The sequence below is a fragment of the Centroberyx affinis genome, unplaced genomic scaffold (genome assembly GCF_046629955.1).
Source record: "Centroberyx affinis isolate AG114_WGS23_722 - 3 ecotype Tasmania unplaced genomic scaffold, CSIRO-AGI_Caff_v1 ptg003416l_1, whole genome shotgun sequence".
Taxonomy (NCBI): domain Eukaryota; kingdom Metazoa; phylum Chordata; class Actinopteri; order Beryciformes; family Berycidae; genus Centroberyx; species Centroberyx affinis.
The window spans coordinates 13270-30254 of NW_027281394.1; the positions used below are offsets into that span (position 1 = coordinate 13270).

At 44.1% G+C, this 16985-nt stretch overlaps 1 protein-coding gene across 1 annotated transcript in view; it reads right to left on the reverse strand.

Moving 5' to 3' along the window:
- Window positions 1–1072: 1072 nt before the first annotated feature.
- Window positions 1073–16985, reverse strand: part of scn4ab (sodium channel, voltage-gated, type IV, alpha, b) — a 75667-nt gene continuing 59754 nt past the window's right edge. The window contains exons 24-31 of the mRNA XM_071539161.1: window positions 13990–14043; window positions 13346–13483; window positions 8695–8799; window positions 7450–7720; window positions 6733–7354; window positions 5868–6012; window positions 5540–5617; window positions 1073–1447 (exon numbers count right to left, since the gene is read on the reverse strand). Of these exons, the coding sequence (XP_071395262.1) occupies window positions 1073–1447; window positions 5540–5617; window positions 5868–6012; window positions 6733–7354; window positions 7450–7720; window positions 8695–8799; window positions 13346–13483; window positions 13990–14043 (1788 nt within the window). The remainder of the gene's footprint in view (window positions 1448–5539; window positions 5618–5867; window positions 6013–6732; window positions 7355–7449; window positions 7721–8694; window positions 8800–13345; window positions 13484–13989; window positions 14044–16985) is intronic.

Sequence of the window (16985 nt, forward strand, 5' to 3'; positions counted from 1 at the left end):
TGAAGCAGGATCTGATGTTGAATCTGTTCACCAACGTGTTCAGTTTCAGTTTTCAGTTTATTTCCGTGGCTCATTCAAACTCTATCTCTATCTAAACCATTCAAACTCTATCTCTATCTAAACCATTCAAACTCTATCTCTATCTAAACCATTCAAACTCTATCTCTATCTAAACCATTCAAACTCTATCTCTATCTAAACCATTCAAAATCTATCTCCATCTAAACCATTCAAACTCTATCTCTATCTAAACCATTCAAACTCTATCTCTATCTAAACCATTCAAAATCTATCTCCATCTAAACCATTCAAACTCTATCTCTATCTAAACCATTCAAACTCTATCTCTATCTAAACCGATCTTGGTGAGTAGATTATATTCTGGTTTTCATGGTGGTCAAGTGCCAAATAACCCCCATGTTAAAACTGGACTGAAAAGTGGAATATTGCTTTAAGATAAATCTCCTCCCATTCTGTTTTCATCTGACAGGAGAACAGCTTCTGTAGTTCAGGAAAATTAGTGAAACGTTCTCTGGCTTAGTGATCCCTTGTCTAATAACTAATGTCCGGATAACATGTTAGTGATAACCTGGTCTAAGATAAGATGTTAGTGATAACCTGGTCTAAGATAACATGTTAGTGATAACCTGGTCTAGGGCTAAGTAATGCTATATTACAGTTATAATTAGTAATAAAACATATTAATGTGGAAAGCCAGAAACAGACCGCAGACCCTCAGCTGTAGTTTAAGAAACGCTGCAGTGGATTTCCAGTTCAGAAGAGTGAACAGTCAGGAAGCTGCAGCGCAGGCCGACAACCTGTCTCACACCTCCTGTCTCCTCCTGCCTCTTTCTAGGGAAGCTCTTTAGAAAGGTCAAACTAACAAAGAGGTTAGTTCTCCCAAGGGAGAAGCTGCTTCCCTATAGGAAACAGGTTGCTCTACAGGAGGGTTTCCATATTAACAGGTAGAAGACAAGTGAAACGTAGAGCATGTTGAACACACCTTGTGTGGAACAATCAACCACCTCTGAAATCTGTAGCTGTAGAATGTTAGCAGGTTCCACTAGTGTGTTCAGACGATGGACTCCTTTAGGTCCTCCTCTCGTAGGAAGCCGGGGGCGTTGGAGGGAGGAGCAGAGTGAAGAAGAACCTCGTTCTGAAGCTCCACCATGGCAGGAGGGGGGTTCTGATCCGGACTGTCCACCATGTCCCCAGCCTCCTCCCCCTCCTCCCTGTCTCCGTACAGCTGACTCATTCGTTTGTAGAGGAGTCCTTCTGTCTCCGGCGGCTCCTCCCCTCGCCGTCCCTCTGTCTTCACTCTGTATTTGTAGGAAGCGAGTCGGACGGTCCGCAGCAGGAGGTGTTTCCTGTACGCTCTCTGGATGATGGTCGCCGCCACCTCCTCCTGTTTCCTGCGCAGGGTGCTGCTGATTGGTTCATATGACACCTGTACATAATAGTAATTATTATTCTATTAGATAGTGTTAAAACATGTTTAAAAGTGCATTATAAAGAATACAAATAATATTATAGCTGCTAGCAGAAAGGTGGCAGACAGGAATAGCTTTGCTGTTATGAGAAAAAAAGGGAAAAAATGGAGGAGAAAAAGGTAAGGAAAAGGAAAGTGGAAAGAGGAAGAAGTCCATGAAAATTGCATATTAAATAAGAGTTTACAGCAGATTACCCTAGAGGTTTTTTAGTGTTATGAAAGAGAGTTTGGAAACTAACCACCAGGGGCAGAACATCAGGACAATCAGGCAGATTTTTAAATTGTAAATTGTAATTCTTAAGATAAAAGTGATATTTTTCATCTGGACAAAATGCAAATGTTTTTAAAATAATTTTCACAAAGTTTGGTTTGTAAGGAAGGTACTGATGGTCAAATATCTCAGAGTTCCCTCTGACAATAATTGTAGGAATATACTGTCAGGTTGTAAAACAGGTTTGTCTCAGGAAGATTTACCTGGAGACATAATCAAGTGCTTAGGTGCCTAGCAGCAGCAATTGGAGTAAGCAGTTAAAGATAAATTCATTGCCTGATAGGAAAGAGGGAACTAAGATTAAGTTTGTCAGAGAGGGAGGAAAGATCAGGAGGGAAGCCATTTTAGGCAGGCGGGTCATGATTGAGATTGACAAATGGAAGTGGATTTAGGGAAACGGTTTGTAATCCCCACAGAGATAGTCGACTCAGATTTAAAATCAGACTTGGTCTTGTGGTCAGAGTCACAGTGGATTGTGTATTTTGTGGAGCTCACAGTGCCATGGGTAGTGATGACGAAATTAAGCTTTCTGAACCATTACGGTTTTCGACACACTGGGCCTTTCTCAGTCTGCGTTCTTGTCTGTTCTTGTCTGTTCTTGTGTCCTTGTGAAACGTCATGAGTCGCAGCCTGTACTGTCCCAATACACAAGTTCACATTTTGCCAAGAACGGTTAAAATTCCCGGAAGTGTTCTTGGCACGCCCATTTTACCCAGGATGCATCGGTTGGTAACTTGTATGAACTTGTCAACACAGATATCCCAGCATTCATTTCGGCATTCAAGCGAGGAGCCGGAAGCAGCAGAGAGGCCAACAACGGTAAGTTTTTTTTTTACAATTTTCGTATGCTATTTCATCACTAAATTCACATCTGAGAATTTTTGAGGCGAGAAATCAACTGTGTAGATTTCAAACATTGGCAGTTTCACGAAAATTGAAGGCGAATCGAAAATTTGCTCCAACGTTTTCGGAGTTGAGAAGCTCCACAAACCGGCTCGCCAGCAGGCTAGCGCCACCCTGGGGTATTGCGCAATACCAGCAAGAACACATCGTCTCAAACTGTCAGCAGCGTTCTGTGTCGTGATCTTGCGAGTTCATTCTTCCAAGAACGACTAGCAAGAACGTTCTCCCAAAGAACACAAGTCCGTTCTTTGCATTCTTGGGTTCGAGAAACGGCCACTTTGTTGAAAACAGGTTCAGTACTTGGAGCTTGAGAACATACATATTGCCCTCTACTGGTAAAAAGCATGTAGCGCAGTAAACTAGACAAATACTGACAGTTTATAATGTTCATGAGCGAGATAGCAAGTACGTGGTATGTGTAGTACAGAAGTTAGATTTTGCCCTTCCACACGGTAGACCTGGGTTCGATTGCAGTTACATGAACTTGTACTGTATATTGACTTGTGTTTTTCAATGTTTCAAACTTGATAAAGTATTGAGTGTGAGAGTGAATGTCTTTTCACTGTAAACGCAAGGACAGAGGAACAAAGGGATAAATAAAGTGGAAGAGTAGCTAGAACGTGCTTAAGGACAGACTGCCATTGGGCCTTTGGGCAGAGGTAATTAGGTGATACATTGTGAAATATACTATGCTTTTATATGGAATGTGCTGCACTAATAGATTGATTTGGTTGGGCATTTATATGTCTGTTTCAAACAGAAATCACATGAAAGTATTATTTAGGCAAAGGCAGTTGGGTAAAATGGCAACCTTAGTAGGGTAAATTCAAAGCATTCCCATACTGGGGAACAGCTCCATTTTCTTTTAGGCTCCATCATGATACAGAAATAAACGCAATCTAATCAACTCTCCACAATGATGACTATGCACGCACCTGCTACTACAACCCACAATTTGTTCATTATAACAGTTTGTTGTATAGGGAAAGCCGCCAATATGTTTAAAACCTGTCAAAACTGCTACTCAAACTGCAAATCGAAGCAGTCATATGATTCACTGAGGGAATGAAGCAGCCTTTACTTCGGATGTCATCATTCACGTGGCATTTCTGTAAGGAAGCATGCTCCGAAGCAGCGGTTCAGTTGAAATTACTTACGAGTTTGAATCATGCTTCAGAGCTTCAGTGTCAGATGTAACATCACTATAGGAAGATGCAGTAGATGAAGCTTAGGAAAGGAAGATGCTCATGTATTCTGATCTGGCAGCTGAGGTGGATCTGCGAGGTTGGAATTTATGATTGAATCCTGCTGAGGTGGGTTGCAGAGGATTTGTAGGCAGATCAACATTAGCACTTCTTGGTGAATTAGGCATCCGTGGACAGAGTTTAAAGCAGGCAGTTAAGACTATGTCAGAAGCAGCCATGGGTGCAGTGAGTGAAACAAAACATTCTAGCTGGGGCACAAAGTAGCCTAGGGAAATAGCTTAGTTGAGTTAGCCTTGTGCTAGCATTAGCTTGGAAGCATGCATGTGTTAGCCTTGTTTCAGCATTGGCTTGGTAGAATGCTTGGGTTAGTCTTGTGCGAGCATTAGCTTGGTAGTATGCCTGGGGCAGCGTTGTATTAGCATTAGCTTGGTAGGATCCCTGGGTCAATCTTGTGCTAGCATTAACTTGCTAGCATGCTTGTACAGGCCTTGTTTTAGTATTGGCTTGGTAGAATGCTTGGGTTAGCCTTGTGCCAGCATTAGCTTAGTAGCATGCCTGAGGCAGCCTTGTATTAGCATTAGCTTGGTAGACTGCTTGGTTTGGGGCAGCCTGGTGTTAGCATTAGCTTGGTATTATGATTGAATATTAGTGAGTCAGAATTTGTTTGCACACTTGTTTGGTAATACAACTTAGAGCCACCTAAGTGTCTAGAAGGAATATTGAGGTAGCTTTGTGTTAGCATTAGCCCGGTAGCAATTTTGTACATTAGCATAAGAATTTGTTTGCAAATTAAGTTGGTAGTAGCCGTGCTTAGAGCTCGCACAAATGGAGCCTCCGTGTAATTGTGTGACTTAGTTAGATAAACACTGAGGGTGGCTGGACAGCTGAGCGGCCCTGGCATTCAGTGGGAAGCTGCCAGACAAGTCAGCAGAGCCAGTCAGACTTAGCTTTGCCTAAGCAGATACAAAGTGGATATGTGGACTGCTGAGTTGGTCGGATATCTGCTCTCTGCTTGGGCAAGTGTAGGATGTAACTTTCATAGTGTGTGACTTGGTAGGGTTTAGATGTAGTGTGTAACTTAATGTTCTGGAATATAAATGAATATTGATGGTAATGTGTATTGTAAACTAGTGTTGTTGGTAACAAAGGTGCAGGTGACTGTGACCGTGACCGTAGTGGACTTGACTGTTTCTGGGACGCTGGAATACACTTTTGAGCCTTCTTGAGGTGTTGTGGGCCTAATTCAATGAAACATCAGTGAAGGAGGGTGCCCACTTCATAACCCCAATGATTTGCATACACTCACTCACCCTGAAACTAAAGTAGACAGCTGGTGAATGTTGCTGCCTGTCTTATGGTGCTGTAGAGTTGTGACGGTGAAGCCTTATGTTTTCACTGGTACTCATTGGTATGGTAGTACATCATTCTGTTAAACCCTGAATTGGGCCTCTATATGAATGCTCACCATGGATTATGGAACAAGGAATAGTAACATCATATCCTGTGTATTGATAAATCTGATTGATTGAACTGAGTTAAACTGAAGTGAATTGAATGATTGAACATATGAACAAATTAATATTCTTTAATTGAAATTGAAAGGTGGATAAGATTAAACGTAGGGACAGCGGTTAATATAATATGTAATTAGAATAGAATAGAATGTAAAACCTTGGAAGGGTTGTTGGCCATGAACTTCTCCTCCATGCTGGCTTTGAGAGCATCCATATCTCCTGAATCACCCAGCACCTGCACAGAAGAAGTAACTTCAATAGATCTATTGTGTTACATCAGTAGAACTATTGTTACCTCAGTAGATCTATTGTGTTACATCAGTAGATCTATTGTTACTTCAGTAAATCTATAGTGTTACATCAGTAGATCTATTGTTACTTCAGTAAATCTATAGTGTTACATCAGTAGATCTAATGTTACTTCAGTAAATCTATAGTGTTACATCAGTAGAACTATTGTTACCTCAGTAGATCTATTGTGTTACCTCGCCAGTCAGGGCCAGCAGGATGTCCAGACAGTGGATTTTATCTCCAGGCACCAATGGCAGGTCCATATGAATCAGTTTAATGGTGTTGGGTTTAGGAATCCTCAGAGGATCTTGCAGTGTGTCACAGAAATCTGACAGCACACTGCAGATTAGAAGAGAATAAAGTTATAAGACAGCAGAGTACATTTTGATCCCAGCAGAAGGTGGAACAATGGAGCAGAGTAGAGTAGGGAAGGATATGGTAGAATATAGCACAAAAAATAGAGTAGGCTAGAGTAGACTAGAGCAGAGAAGAGTACAGTAGACTGGTGTAGGTGTCTTTTCATAGCAGCCTTTACAGAGTAAACCAGATTACTTGTGGTTAAAACCAAGTTCAATGGCTTTAGAGAATATTTGATTGTGATTGTTACCATATAGTCTAACCAGAGAGCTCTGATAAAGTTGGTCACCATTCGAAAGGCATAATGCAGACTGTGTAAAGTTACATGGATTCATATCCGCACATTTGAACTGCTAATAGTCCTATACCTGGACTATTATATTGGAGTTGTTCCTATTCAGACTTGGACAATTCAATGGGCCCTTTGAGGATTGTGACCATGCCTTGACTAAACTTTGGTGTCTTTCTCCTTCCTGGGATGGTGGAAAATCAGGTCATGTTCCTTGTGAAACATCAGTAAGGATAGGTCATTGGGAGTCAAACAATCCAAACAATCATTCTTCTCTCAAAATCACTGAGATCTCTGCTTCAGCCTCATACCTGTTCACCTGTTTTCCATAATAATTTCAATATTTTGTATAATGTATAATGCCTTATTTACTCTAGAGTTCCCTTTTATTTTGGAAGTTGCTTGGGACTTGCCTGTATTTTATGAACTGCGAAGCATCAGGGTCAAACTTCTCCCAAGTTTCGTAGAACATCTCAAAGTCGTCCTCGCACAGCGGGTCTGCACTTTCCTCTGTGGCAACATTAAAGTTCTCCAGGATGATGGCAATATACATGTTGACCACCACAAGAAAACACATGATGATGTAACTACAGAAGAACATGATGCCCACCGCCGGGTTGCCACAGTTCCCTCTGACCATTGTCCCTGGGTTTTCTGCATATGGGTCACAGTCTGGAGGGGTGTTCATGATGGGGCTGAGAAGGCCATCCCACCCTGCAGACGTGGTGATCATAAAGAGACAGATGATGCTGTTGCCGAAGGTCTCGAAGTTAAACATGTCGTCGATCATGGCGTCCTTCTTGACATAGGCGAAGTTGGACATGCCGAAAATGGAGAAGATGAACATGATGAGGAAGAGGAGGAGGCCAATGTTGAACAGGGCAGGAAGTGACATCATCAGTGCGAAGAGCAGCGTCCGGATGCCCTTGGCGCCACGGATTAGGCGGAGGACACGGCCGATACGAGCCAATCGGATCACACGGAACAGCGTGGGAGAGACAAAATACTTCTCTATGATGTCAGCGAGGAAGAGGCCTGGAGGGATGAAGGAAAGAAAGTAAAAACAACTACAGAAAGAAAGAGAATTACTTCCCCACCCACGATGACAAGGTGACAACTTCCCCACCCACCGACAATGGACAGGATGACCACCACAAAGTCAAAGGTGTTCCAGCCAACAGCGAAGTAGTGATGCCTCAGCGCGATGAGCTTCAGGCTACACTCCATAGTGAAGACGATGATGAAGACCAGGTTGACCCAGTAGAGGAGGATTTCTTTCTCTTCACTCTGCTCATCTGTCTCCACCATCATGGTGACCATGTTGAGACAGATCAGAACCATGATGAAGATGTCGAAAAACTGCTTGGTCACCAAGTCAAAGACCAGACCCTGGAACATATTCTGTTGAGAGAAACAGACAGAAATGAGATATAAGACCTAGCCCAAATATATTTTGATATAAAATGTAATTTTTAGCTTCTCAAATATGGATGATTTCATGTCACTTGTCATTTGGCAGGATACTGCATCAGTGAGTGTGTTTCACTAATGTAGTTGTCACTAATTCTTTTAAGAATCTGGATAATGTTAGTCTGTTATAAAGTAAACAAGGCATCAATAAAAAATAAAGTCCCTGCAAAAGATTATATTGCCTAAAATCTGACTTCAATAACTTGCTTCATCATGCAAGGATGGCTCAAGCTGTTGCAATAACAGGAAACATCTTAGTCATGTGCGGATGGGTGAGTGCAGCTTCAACAATATTGTGCTCAAGTTAAAATGACTAATCATTTGAGCTTGTTTGTGATTGCAGTGTGATCTGAAGGTTACAGACAGACACCTGTCTGTCTGTAACCTGTCTGTCTGACCCTTTATTCCTTCATTCCGCATTAACCCAGTATGTCATATTTTCTCAGGCACTTGCCTCAAGTCTGACTCTGTACTAATACAAATAAAAACAAAATACATTACTTTGATTGCAGACATTTTCTTTCAGCAGTCCCAAATAATTTAACGATGAAAGTTGAGCTATAATGATGTGTAATAACTACAATAATTTATAATATTTTACAGCTTTATTTGTCTTGTAAATTTGCAGAAAATAATTTGCTTCTAAGTTCCCATAGAATTATGTGAGCATGATAAATTACGAGAAATTACTGTAATTAGCATGCTTTCACAGTAATTACTCTAAAACAATAACCACAAATTGTAACTTCACAATCTATTGTATCTAATATGTACAGTCAATTATTGCGAATTACTATTCAAATCTACTGCAATTAGTATCCTGTAATTTATTGTAAATAAAGACTTTTTTATAGGGTTAGTTAATCATTCAGCCACTTAGTCAGTCAGTCAGATATTTAACGTACCAGAGGTCGTGGAACAGGTTTCTGAGGTTTCTTTGACCCCAGTTTCTTCATGGCATTGTAATATTTCTTCTGCTCCTCCGTCATGAAGATATCTGTCCCTCCCAAGTACACAGACCAAACAACACAGTTAACTGAGCAGTAAGCATTCCTACGTAGGCACCCACACACTCACCTACCCACCTACCCACATACCCATCTACCTATGTACCCACCTACCCACCTACCCACCTACCCACGTACCCACCTACCCACGTACCCACATACCCATCTACCTATGTACCCACCTACCCACCTACCCACCTACCCACGTACCCACCTACCCACGTACCCACTTACCCATCTACCAATGTACCCACGTACCCACCTACCCACGTACCCACCTACCCACCTACCCACATACCCATCTACCAATGTACCCACGTACCCACCTACCCACGTACCCACCTACCCACCTACCCACGTGCCCACTTACCCACGTACCCACTTACCCACGTACCCACTTACCCAAGTACCCACCTACCCACCTACCCACCTACCCATGTACCCACCTACCCACGTACCCACTTACCCACGTGCCCACTTACCCACGTACCCACTTACCCAAGTACCCACCTACCCACGTACCCACTTACCCACGTACCCACTTACCCACGTACCCACTTACCCACATACCCACTTACCCAAGTACCCACCTACCCACTTACCGACGTACCCACCTACCCATGTACCCACCTACCCACGTACCCACTTACCCACGTACCCACTTACCCACGTACCCACTTACCCACGTACCCACTTACCCAAGTACCCACCTACCCACCTACCCACCTACCCATGTACCCACCTACCCACGTACCCACTTACCCACGTGCCCACTTACCCACGTACCCACTTACCCAAGTACCCACCTACCCACGTACCCACTTACCCACGTACCCACTTACCCACGTACCCACTTACCCACGTACCCACTTACCCAAGTACCCACCTACCCACGTACCCACTTACCGACGTACCCACCTACCCATGTACCCACCTACCCACGTACCCACTTACCCACGTACCCACTTACCCACGTACCCACTTACCCAAGTACCCACCTACCCACCTACCCATGTACCCACCTACCCACGTACCCACTTACCCACCTACCCACCTACCCACATACCCATCTACCGATGTACCCACGTACCCACCTACCCACCTACCCACGTACCCACTTACCCACGTGCCCACTTACCCACGTACCCACTTACCCAAGTACCCACCTACCCACCTACCCACCTACCCACGTACCCACCTACCCACGTACCCACGTACCCACTTACCCACGTACCCACCTACCCACCTACCCACCTACCCACATACCCATCTACCGATGTACCCAAGTACCCACCTATCCACCTACCCACCTACCCACGTACCCACTTACCCACGTGCCGACTTACCCATGTACCCACTTACCCAAGTACCCACCTACCCACCTACCCACGTACCCACCTACCCACGTACCCACCTACCCACCTACCCACGTACCCACCTACCCACGTACCCACTTACCCACGTGCCCACTTACCCACGTACCCACTTACCCAAGTACCCACCTACCCACCTACCCACATACCCATCTACCGATGTACCCACGTACCCACCTACCCACGTACCCACTTACCCACGTGCCCACTTACCCACGTACCCACTTACCCAAGTACCCACCTACCCACCTACCCACGTACCCACCTACCCACGTACCCACGTACCCACCTACCCACGTACCCACCTACCCACGTACCCACTTACCCACGTACCCACTTACCCAAGTACCCACCTACCCACCTACCCACCTACCCACGTACCCACCTACCCACGTACCCACTTACCCACCTACCCACCTACCCACATACCCATCTACCGATGTACCCACGTACCCACCTACCCACTTACCCACGTGCCCACTTACCCACGTACCCACTTACCCAAGTACCCACCTACCCACCTACCCACCTACCCACGTACCCACGTACCCACGTACCCACGTACCCACCTACCCACCTACCCACCTACCCACTTACCCAAGTACCCACCTACCCACCTACCCACGTACCCACCTACCCAAGTACCCACCTACCCACCTACCCACATACCCATCTACCGATGTACCCACGTACCCACCTACCCACGTACCCACTTACCCACGTGCCCACTTACCCAAGTACCCACCTACCCACGTACCCACTTACCCAAGTACCCACCTACCCACCTACCCACTTACCCAAGTACCCACCTACCCACCTACCCACGTACCCACCTACCCACCTACCCACCTACCCACGTACCCACCTACCCACGTACCCACTTACCCACGTGCCCACTTACCCACGTACCCACTTACCCACGTGCCCACTTACCCACCTACCCACCTACCCACCTACCCAAGTACCCACCTACCCACCTACCCACATACCCATCTACCGATGTACCCACGTACCCACCTACCCACGTACCCACTTACCCACGTGCCCACTTACCCACGTACCCACTTACCCACGTGCCCACTTACCCACGTACCCACTTACCCACGTGCCCACTTACCCACCTACCCACCTACCCACCTACCCAAGTACCCACCTACCCACCTACCCACATACCCATCTACCGATGTACCCACGTACCCACCTACCCACGTACCCACTTACCCACGTGCCCACTTACCCACGTACCCACTTACCCAAGTACCCACCTACCCACCTACCCACGTACCCACCTACCCACCTACCCACCTACCCACGTACCCACCTACCCACGTACCCACCTACCCACGTACCCACCTACCCACGTACCCACCTACCCACCTACCCACCTACCCACGTACCCACTTACCCACGTACCCACTTACCCATGTACCCACTTACCCAAGTACTCGCCTATTTACATAAGTATCTACCTGTAGTTTAAGCGTGCAGGTTAAACAACACTAAATAATTATTAAATTATTAAATTATTTCCAAACCTTTTCATCTTAGTTACTTTAGTTACTTTATGTTTTTGGACCCATTTAAAACACCACAGCTTCACTAACCCTAAAACTAAAACTAAAACTAAAACTAAAACTAAAACTAAAACTAAAACCAGACTAGACTAGACTAGACTAGAACCACTTACCTAGCCCTGGGCTTCAGTTCCTCACAGTTTAGTTTGAATTCACAGGTTTGGCTTTTACACATGAGCCTGTTTCCTCAGCACAGAATGTTACAGTATTGATCACTGTGTTCCTCAGCACAGTATGTTACAGTATTGATCACTGTGCTCCTCAGCACAGAATGTTACAGTATTGATCACTGTGCTCCTCAGCACAGAATGTTACAGTATTGATCACTGTGTTCCTCAGCACAGAATGTTACAGTATTGATCACTGTGTTCCTCAGCACAGAATGTTACAGTATTGATCACTGTGTTCCTCAGCACAGTATGTTACAGTATTGATCACTGTGTTCCTCAGCACAGAATGTTACAGTATTGATCACTGTGCTCCTCAGCACAGTATGTTACAGTATTGATCACTGTGTTCCTCAGCACAGAATGTTACAGTATTGATCACTGTGCTCCTCAGCACAGAATGTTACAGTATTGATCACTGTGTTCCTCACACAGTGGGTTCCCCCTCAGCACAAACACATTAGGCGACTTAATGGCCAATTTCAGGTTGGTTGGTCCGGCCCACACTGCCACACCAAGCTATATCTTTGTTCTTTTTTCTCTTTTTTATATGTTTTTTATTGACTTGTACAAAGGAAAAGCACAAAGTCTGCATGGGTTTGTAGACAGATGATCAGCCAACGGCACCAGCTACATCTAACCCTATCCTCCCTGTAAAGTCCAGTGGACCAGCTGTCTCAGTCTGCATGAGCGTCTTGTTTATTATTATTATTATTATTAAGCTGAACTTCCTTCAGCTTAATGATGAATCTGAAAATCTTGTTCATCCCGGCGCTCAGAATAGAATCTGCAGCAGTTTATTTTAGCCTCTGTGAAACACTTAGCTAATTATCTTGGGTGTCTTCTTTAACCTCTCTGCACTAGTTTCCAAATAGCTGAAGAATTGATTTTAACATTGTTCTGATTTCTTTATAAACATTATTTATCTCCTAGCTACATTACTGACCTGTTAACCAGCTACAAGGCAGACAGTGCCCTTCCTGTTTGTTTCACAGTTCAGACTGAACACCAAAGGAAACCAAGCATTTTAGCCTGATAACAGTAAGTACTGTGGTCCTGTCCTGCTGGTTTTCTGTCTTACCAGGCAGTTCACTGCATCAGCTGTCTTCCAGGTCTACATCAGACGGATAGAAGGAAAACTACTTACTAGGCTAGGCTAGCTTAATCACTTCAGTGTTTTAAATAGCTTCTTAAAACACATTTTGTAAAATTGCTTTCTGTCTTATATCTTCATTCTTATTTATTTTTCAACTAATTTATTGACAAATTTTTATGTAATGTGTTGTTTTTATGTAATGTCTACTCTTTGTAAAGCGCTTTGTAAACTCTTGTTTTTGAAACACTGCTACACAAATAAAGTATATTATTACCATTATTGCCTACCTACCTAACTCCTTAATTAAGTAACCTACTAAGTAAAAGTTGTAAGACTTATCTTAGCTTTCTGCTGGTTGAAGTTGTCGATGATGACTCCGATGAAGAGGTTGAGGGTGAAGAAGGAGCCGAAGATGATGAAGCCCACAAAGTAGATGTACATGTAAATGTTATCCTCATAGACAGGCTGCATTTCTATCTGCACACACACACACACACACACACACACACACACACACACACACACACACACACACACACACACACACAGATATAGAGACATAGAGACATAGATATAGAGACATAATATATGACAAAACTGTTTTTTATTGGTCTGTGAAGAAAAAACTTGGTAACCATGGTAACCAGACTAGAGAACTGTCTGGTCTGATCTGTTACTGTAATAATAACTGTAATAATAAAGGAACTATACCTATAATTATAATAGAAACTGTGATTATAATAGGAACTGTAATTGTGATTACAGTAGCAAATGAAAGTGTGACCCTGACAGTAATAATTATAATATTAACTATAATAATAACAGTAACTGTATTTATAGGAGTAACTAATCGTAACTGTAAAAGTAACTGGAGCTAATAGTAACTAACATAATAGTAATTAATTAATAGCAACAGTAATTAAGTAATTAAGAAATGGTAATAGTAAAAGTAAATCAATATGAATAGTAACGTTAATAGTAACCTCTCTGGAGTCCACAGCTCCGTACATGATCTCCATCCAGCCTTTAAACGTCGCCTGGAAACAACAAAATAGAATAACATAGAACATTACAGAAATAAAACAACTAGAACAAGACAGAAAAAAATATTATTTGAACATTACAGACTGCTTTGTTTCATGCGTTGCCGCTTGACATAAAGGACTAGAGGAGACTTTGTTGCTTTGTTTCATCGTTGCCGCTTGACATAAAGGACTAGAGGAGACTTTGTTGCTTTGTTTCATGCGTTGCCGCTTGACATAAAGGACTAGAGGAGACTTTGTTGCTTTGTTTCATGCGTTGCCGCTTGACATAAAGGACTAGAGGAGACTTTGTTGCTTTGTTTCATGCGTTGCCGCTTGACATAAAGGACTAGAGGAGACTTTGTTGCTTTGTTTCATCGTTGCCGCTTGACATAAAGGACTAGAGGAGACTTTGTTGCTTTGTTTCATGCGTTGCCGCTTGACATAAAGGACTAGAGGAGACTTTGTTGCTTTGTTTCATGCGTTGCCGCTTGACATAAAGGACTAGAGGAGACTTTGTTGCTTTGTTTCATGCGTTGCCGCTTGACATAAAGGACTAGAGGAGACTTTGTTGCTTTGTTTCATGCGTTGCCGCTTGACATAAAGGACTAGAGGAGACTTTGTTGCTTTGTTTCATGCGTTGCCGCTTGACATAAAGGACTAGAGGAGACTTTGTTGCTTTGTTTCATCGTTGCCGCTTGACATAAAGGACTAGAGGAGACTTTGTTGCTTTGTTTCATGCGTTGCCGCTTGACATAAAGGACTAGAGGAGACTTTGTTGCTTTGTTTCATGCGTTGCCGCTTGACATAAAGGACTAGAGGAGACTTTGTTGCTTTGTTTCATGCGTTGCCACTTGACATAAAGGACTAGAGGAGACTTTGTTGCTTTGTTTCATGCGTTGCCGCTTGACATGAAGGACTAGAGGAGACTTTGTTGCTTTGTTTCATTCGTTGCCGCTTGACATAAAGGACTAGAGGAGACTTTGTTGCTTTGTTTCATTCGTTGCCGCTTGACATAAAGGACTAGAGGAGACTTTGTTGCTTTGTTTCATGCGTTGCCGCTTGACATAAAGGTGACTGTTCTTTGCTGCCTGTCTGTCCCACAGACATTGACTCCGCCCCTTTTCCCACCACATCCCAGAGTGCATTTGGGTTAGTGTCCCTAATCAATCAGCTCATAGGGTTAACAATAATAATCAAATCATTATTCTAACCCTGCCAATAAAACAACAGTTACATTTGGTTTGTTAAATGTTCCGCCTTTTATCTGTCCAGTGAATTCGATGTTTCCATGGCGACTTCGATGTTTCCATGGCGACTGCATCATGGCTGAGTGAGGGTGAAGCTGTACCGCTGAACAAAGCTCAGATTATCTTTCATATAAATCACAATAAAGCGTTCTAACGGCAGGTGATGATCTCTGTGTTTCAGAACCAAACCCTGCTTTTATTGAATCATTTTTATCTTCACCAGATCGAGACTGGAACTCTTCACCTTGTAGTAACTGCACCCACACTGTCATCACACATCTGGAAGGGCCTCTGCCCTGATAACGGATCAGGAAAGTGTTTGGATCGTAAAGGAGGCCACTGACCTCTTGGTAAATCACTCCATTCTCACCCTAAGAGCTGGTACCAAGGACCAGACCTGCTAAATAACCATAAAACACTCAGCCTGTCTTTGGTAATCCCCAAAGAGACAGAGAGTCTGAGATGACACCCATTGAAATGTTGCCAAAATCAGGAGAAATCTTTGATACAGACTCATGAGACCTTGGGTATCACATGGTGGTGGACTCTAATGTATATGACTAATTTTATGTGTAACTGTGATGTTTTATATAAGAGTTATTTACATTATTCAATTTCTTTACCTTTACATGGGGCTTCGATAGCCATGTTTGATATTAAAGTGTTCAGGAATCTGTGCTGAGTTTAATAATGTTAATGTTACAACCGTCAATTATATCGGATAGATCTGGGAACCAAAAGTAGGGTTTCATGCATATGTAATGAGCCGTAACACTAGACATGCCAGTCCACACACACACACAACTGATCACAACAAAACCAAACACACACATTTCCAAGGTGGATTTCATGACTTTAAGTGCTGAGGAGTCTGACAACAACTTTGTTCCAAAGTTTGTCTCCAAAGACTCAACTGCATCATCATCACAAGCCAAGTGGAAAGCCTGTTTCATCTGAAACAGTGAAGAGAGCCTTGCTGCCTGTCTGCCTGACAAATACACACACACACACACACACACACACACACACACACACACACACACACACACACCAGCACAGTGTGTCTGTGTCCCCTGCCTGCTACAACCTCTCTATCAGCTCTCCTGCTGAGTTTAACTCTGAAGAATCATCTGAACCTCCAGAGTGGGTCGGGTTAGCCTGGAGACCCAAAACCAGTCCAGCAGCTTCACTCTGCCGCCTCACTCTGCCGCCTCACTCTGCAGCCTCACTCTGCAGCTTCACTCTGCCGCCTCACTCTGCCGCCTCACTCTGCAGCTTCACTCTGCCGCCTCACTCTGCCGCCTCACTCTGCCGCTTCACAGACTCCTCAGCCTCCTCACAGACTCCTCACAGACTCCTCACAGACTCCTCACAGACTCCTCAGACTCCTCACAGACTCCTCAGACTCCTCACAGACTCCTCAGACTCCTCACAGACTCGTCACAGCCTCCTCAAACTCCTCACAGACTCCTCACAGCCTCCTCAGACTCCTCACAGACTCCTCACAGCCTCCTCAGCCTCCTCACAGACTCCTCACAGCCTCCTCAGCCTCCTCACAGACTCCTCACAGCCTCCTCAGACTCCTCACAGACTCCTCACAGCCTCCTCAGACTCCTCAGACTCCTCACAGACTCCTCACAGCCTCCTCAGACTCCTCACAGACTCCTCACAGCCTCCTCAGACTCCTCACAGACTCCTCACAGCCTC